Source organism: Saccopteryx leptura, chromosome 4 (assembly GCF_036850995.1).
Source record: "Saccopteryx leptura isolate mSacLep1 chromosome 4, mSacLep1_pri_phased_curated, whole genome shotgun sequence".
Lineage (NCBI taxonomy): Eukaryota > Metazoa > Chordata > Mammalia > Chiroptera > Emballonuridae > Saccopteryx > Saccopteryx leptura.
Genome location: NC_089506.1, coordinates 221,956,485 through 221,962,484, shown reverse-complemented (window position 1 = coordinate 221,962,484; position 6,000 = coordinate 221,956,485). Strand labels below are relative to the sequence as shown.

Below are 6,000 nucleotides of genomic sequence, written 5' to 3'. Positions count from 1 at the left end.
TGATGGTGTCGCTCAGACATTTTATGGGAGCACTCACTTGGTTCTACCTGAGCACCGTGACTTGGCATTGTCACGGACTTACCACTTAGCTGCTTTCTGGGCCCTGGTGGTCATTTAGTCCTCCTGTTCTGATGGCCACTAACTAGTGTGATCATTCAGGGCCGACTGGACTGGTCTCCTCAGGCGGACGCTGGTCACGGTCCTGTGGGCAGTCTCTCAGGAATCATTCCAAGTCCTCCCCGCCTCCTCTTCCCTCTTCCTCGGGCCGCTGAGTGAAGCAGTCCGGAGTGCCCAGGACCTTAGGGACGCTATGGGACCCTGCACGGCTCCCCAGGGAGCAGTCCGACGCTAGGGGGCGGCTGCTAGGAGGGAAGGTGGCCCGCGCGCGCAGAGTGGCTGCTTTGGGGCTGGCACTCTGCTTCTCCCGCCCTGCCCCAGGCCCAGCCAGAGGTGGACTGACAGTGGGGTGGTGGGGCCTCACGCTTCCTGGGTGTGAGACAGAGCCAGCCGCCTGGGTGTGAGTCAGCGCGCGGGGGTGGGAGGAGGGCTCCGAAGCTCCCTAAATAGTCACGGAATCTCACTCACGCTCGGCTCCTCCACGCATCCCGTCTCGCGCTCGTGTCCCCGTCCCGAGCATGCCTGCACGCAGGGCACCGTGTCCGGCTCCAGGCTCTGCGTCTGTTTGGTGAGATGATGGGGTGGGGGCCGGAGGTTAGAGTCCCAGTGGGTGTTTCTACGGCCAGGGCAGATTTCTCCCTTCCTCCCCCCCTGTGGGTGTGGGAGGGTCCCGCTCAGGGTAGGTGTGTGTACGTGTATTTGTGTGCGTGCCTGTGTCCGCGCGGGGGTGAGGGGGGGGGCACCGTTCATCCGTGCAGAGTGCTTGCGTCTGCGCCGGTCTCTGTCTGGGTCCGGGTGTTGGCGCAATCTCGAGCCGGGCTCCAACCCCTTGGTGTCGCGAGGCCAGTGTGGTGGTGGGGGCGGGGGGTGTCCAGCCTGCTGGAGGGGTCAATGTTTCCACCGTCTGTCTCCCGCTCCGCCCCCAAGCTAGCCAGGGCTCCCGTAGGGCGCGGCCTGCGCGTGAAGGGCCCGGGCTGTGTGTCAGTGCCCCGGGGAGGGGTCCGGGGATGGGAGGAGGCCAGGCCCCAGGCGGGGCGCGGGCTCCGGGGACCCGCGCGGCTGACGTCAGGCGACTCCTTAAATAGAGCCGGCAGCGCGCTCGGCTCGGCATTTCCCGAGGAGCAGGAACGGGGCCCGCGCCAGCGCCACCGTGCGCCCGCCGCCCGCCCGCCCGCACCGCCGCGCGGCTGCCGGGGTTCGGGCATGGGGCTTCCCGAGCTGGGTGCGCTCCGGCCCCGGCCCGTCCAAGAGCCCAGAAGCGCCGGGAATAGGCCCATCGCCAGGAGCCCCGTCGCCTAGGACCGGGCAATGTGGGAGGCACAGCCGCCCGTGCCCCGAGGAGCCGCCACTCCCTGGCCCCCTGGGCATGGTGCACGCCCCAGCCGGCCGCGCCTGGAAGAGACGGCGCCCCCCGCGGCCGCCCCGCGTGGTCCGGCCAGCCGCGCCGCTCGAGCCCCCTAGGCGGCCGCAGGGTCCCGGGAACCCCGCCGCCGGCGAGCCCTCGGAAACCATGCGCCCCGGCGCGGGCCCATGGAGCCATGGCCTATAGGGTCCTGGGCCGCGCGGGGCCACCTCAGCCGCGGAGGGCGCGCAGGCTGCTCTTCGCCTTCACGCTCTCGCTGTCCTGCACGTACCTGTGCTACAGCCTCCTGGGCCGCTGCGACCACCTCGGCCGGAGCCGCCTCCTCCGCGCGCCCCGCTGCCTCCGCGGCCCCGGCGCGGACGGCCAGAAACTTCTGCAAAAGTCCCGCCCCTGCGATCCCGCGGGACCAACCCCCAGCGCGCCGGCCGCGGCCCCCGCTCCGCGCCTCTCGGCGGCCAACGTCTCGGGCTCGCCGAGGCTGGGCACCAAGCGGCTGCCCCAGGCCCTCATTGTGGGCGTCAAGAAGGGGGGCACGCGCGCCGTCCTGGAGTTTATCCGTGTGCACCCGGACGTGCGGGCCTTGGGCACGGAGCCCCACTTCTTCGACAGGAACTACGGGCGCGGGCTGGACTGGTACAGGTAAGGCGGGGGAGCCCCTGGCCCGCCCGGCGCCCAGCGGGCTCCGTTCTCGGGCCGCCCCTGCGTTTTCTCTTCCCCTGAACCCGGCTCATGATGTGGGTTCAGGCTGACACGTGGAGGTGGGAGACACCGGCCGAGGGACTGACCTAGAATTTGCCTTTCTTCACTGGACACGGGGTTTCTTGAACGGCAAAGGGGCCATTGTCACTGGAGTGGCCTGGAGGGGGGAGGGGGGGGGCTTTAGCCAGACCTCAGGGCGAGCCGGAGCCAGAAAGGACACGTGCTCCCTACGCACAGCCCTCCCCGGACTCTCCGCAGGTCCTTCCTGGCCTTCGAAGGACCCTGGGAAAGGTGGAAAGTTAGAGTAGGACAACCCCCTCGCGACAGGGTTCTGTGCTTGGGCGAGGTCCCTGTCCTTCAGGTCCGATGAAAAGTCATCCCCGGACTTCCCGGGGCTGAGGAAGTTCCCTTCTGCAGATACCTGCTGCGGTGGCTGGGCTGAGACCCCCGCCCGCTGACACTGAGTCAGTGGTTTATCTGTGAGGTCCCCGTCCCCGGCGCTGACACAGGCACGCACACAGGCGCTCTGCCGCTCAGCTGGAGCAAATCGCTCAACCTCTTTGCGCCTCGGTTTTCTCCTAGGTTACGTTGGGCAGGGACTACTCCCCTGCCCTCCCTGCCTCCCCTAGGCCTTTCTTTCTAAAGTGCTTTAAAGATGCCACACTGGGCATGCTTCTAGACCCGCCACCAGGATGGGGAGTTTGGGATCCGGGTGGGCAGGGTCCTGGGGGGCAGTCCCTCGGACATAGGTAGACGGTCTGTTCCTCCACCGCCCTGCTGGGGAGGAGAGCCACCCAGGTTGGTGGTGTCGGGAGGGTGGCCAGAAGCTTCTACACCGCGGCAGACTGAACTGTTGTTCCATGTCCGTTGACCTCCCGAGCCCTGTGTGGAGCTGAGGGGTAGACCCGGCCCTCGCATGTGGGCTGAACCGTGCATCCCCGGGGTGTGTGTATGTAATGTATGGGGCTCCCCATGACACACCGCTCACAGAATTCCCACCGCACCCCTGGCTGCGTGAAGACTTTCTGGGAATGCTTGCATCGTATCGGAGCTGGGGAGGGGCACGGTGCTCGCTGCACGGTAACTTAAGCTAATTGTTAATTTTTTTTTTTAAATGAAAGTAACCCCTTTAGGAAGTAGAAAGGCCTCAGTGTATCAGGCAGAGGACCCCTTCATTAGATGGCCCCCACTGGGCTCATAACACGGGGCCCTGAACTGCAAGAAGGGGAGCCCTGGGGCCGACTGGTCACCTCGGCCAGTTAGCCTGCAGTGGTCGTGGCTGTGGGGGGCACGGGCTGGGACCCAAGTTGTCCTCTGGAGACAGACAGACAGACGTGTAATGTCCCCAGTGGGGCCCAGCTGGGAGAGCTGGCCTGTGGGTGGCCCGAGCACCACTCTGTGGGCTCAGTGGAACAGGGTGGCCCGGAACGGCAGGTCTGGCGGGCGCTCTCCAAGCTGTGACCCAAAGGCGTCCCATCTGGGTGTATGAGGTGAGTGAGCCAGGTCAGAGCTGGAGCCCGATCCCAGGGCGGGAAGGAAGGCGGGGGCATCAAACAGCAGAGCCGTGCTGGGGGTCAGCACCGTGGTCAGACTCTAATGCACAGCGGGGTGCCCTGGAGGGAAAGTCTGGAGACCTTTACGAAACCCTCTGCCCAAGTGAAGTGCTTTTTAAGTGCAGAAATCACAAAGTGCTCAGTGTCTGGCTGTTAGCCAGTGTGCCCTCCAATAAAACACCTGTGCCCTGGGCGTCCCTGCCCTCCGCTCTCCCGGCCCCACACCACGAATGCCAGGCCAGGCCAGGCCGCGGGCTCCCTTCTCAGAGCCCCTGTCACTCAGGGGCGGCTGCTGCTTATTTTTAACCTTGGCGTGTGTGATTCTAAGCCAGCTTCGCTGTGAACCTTAGAGATGGGAGCTGTGCCTTTTTTCTCTCCTTTTTTTTTTTTTTCTCTTTTCCTAGCACATTTGGATTCTGCTAAAATTCTCAGCTGAGTCTTTGGTAGGTTTTATTTAACACCAAGCGCTCTGACCGCGCGGCTCCTCAGGGTCTGACTTAGCCTAATCCTCAGCCCTCGTGCTCCTCAGAGGACAGTGGGCGCGGGCGTGGTCGGGGGGACGTCTGGGCGCGGGCGGGCGTGGACGGGGGGACGTCTGGGCGCCGGCGGGCGTGGACGGGGGGACGTCGTCTGGTTGGAGATCACCGTCGAGGCTGGGGAACGCTGTCCCATTGGGATGCGGTTTCAGTAATTCCAGAACATTCTTCTGCGTGTGTTTTACCCTCGATGGTCACCCCAGATAATGTGCATGAGCTGCAGACATGACGGGGATGGCGGAGGGGGCCTCTCACACCCGCCTTCTTGTCCCCGAATTCCCCACGTTGTTGAACGGCAGGTGATACGATTCTTCCTTCTCCCCTGCCTGCTGGCTCTGCTTGTTTGACTGAGGTGAACACGGGGGCCCCAAGAAGAGAGAGTGTGTGAAATGGGGCCACAAAGCAAGTGGATGAGGGTTAGGACCGGAAGTCCCTGGCGCACACACGTGTGTGTGTGTGTGTGTGTGTGTGTGTACCTTTCCAGCCCAGTGCTCTAACCACTGCCCCACACGGCCTACCTCCAGAAAGCCAGTGTCCCCCTGGTCCACTTGGCCAAAGAGCCTTTGCACCCGTTGTGGTGACCGTGGTTTTCCGAAGTGGGGTGGCAGAGTTCTTGGCAGTGGTTCTCACGTGACCCGCCCGGGCTCAGCCCCTGGGGACACCTCCCTGGGCTCCCTGGACCAGCTTTGGACGGACAGTGGAATAAATAATAGCTTTCCTCTCAACCCAAAGGGAAGACTTCTTTCTGTGGGTGGACAGAGACAAACCCGGAGGTGACACACAGAGCCCAAGAGGCACCGTCGGCCAGAAGGACTGGGCAGCAGAGGACCGGACCTTCCTCGTCCCCAGTCCGGGCAGCCTCTTGGGCAGAGGTGGATTAAGGTCGGTGGAGGCCCCGGGAGCAGAATAAAAAATATTGGGCTCTTTAAGAGAGAGAGAGAGACAGACAGACAGACAGGGAAAATACAAATACATGTTAACCATAGTTAAATAAATAAAAAATAGTATGTACTATTATTCATGTTAAAATGGCACATAGGAAAGCAAACTTGGTGTCATTTGAGAAAAGTGTCCAGCTGGGGTTCTTCAGGGCCCTTCAGAAGTTGGGGCCCAGGGCGTGCGCCTGGTGCCCCTGTGGCCGTTACATCCGCCTCTGCTCTTGGGAACCAGCCCGTGTCAGGCTGCTCGAGGGGAGTGCAGCCCAGCCCTCTGCGGTGGGGTACCCCCCGCCCCCCAATCACAGAGGCGGTCTCCTCTGTCCATTGGTTCCCTTTCTCAGTTTCTTCCCCACGGCAGCGGGGGGGGGGGGGGGGGGGGGGGGCTGCGGAGCCTGCAGGGTGCCGGAGGTTGGCTGCTGGGACAGGTGGGCGGAGTGAGTCCCTGTGTGACTGTGATCGGGGCGCTGGGGACGCCGTGTTGGCTGGAAGCACCGGGACCTGCACCTCCGTGTCCTCCGTGTCCTCCGGGTCGAAGGGCACTTGTGCTCCTATCCGAGGAGGCCGTTTTGAAGGGCGAGGAAGCGCTCGGGCCAGGGACTTCTGTGGCGCGTACAGACACGGTGGCAACGTCACGACTGTCCCCCCCTGTGGTTTCAGGGCCCATACTCCCGTTATCCCCCCCAGCCCTATCCGGGGCAAAGCCACTGGTGTCCGGCTCTGCTGCTGTGTCCCCCCCCCCCCCCCCCGTGGGCCTGACGAGTTCACGAATTGCTGGGGAAACAGTTCCGGGAGAC

The 6,000-nt window shown here is 63.9% G+C and overlaps 1 protein-coding gene across 1 annotated transcript in view; it reads left to right on the top strand.

Moving 5' to 3' along the window:
- The first annotated feature begins 1,283 nt into the window (after window positions 1–1,283).
- The window catches only part of HS3ST2 (heparan sulfate-glucosamine 3-sulfotransferase 2), a 74,430-nt gene continuing 69,713 nt past the window's right edge, over window positions 1,284–6,000 (top strand). Inside the window, exon 1 of the mRNA XM_066383425.1 lies at window positions 1,284–2,119. Within this exon, the coding sequence (XP_066239522.1) occupies window positions 1,656–2,119 (464 nt within the window). The 5' untranslated portion in view covers window positions 1,284–1,655. The remainder of the gene's footprint in view (window positions 2,120–6,000) is intronic.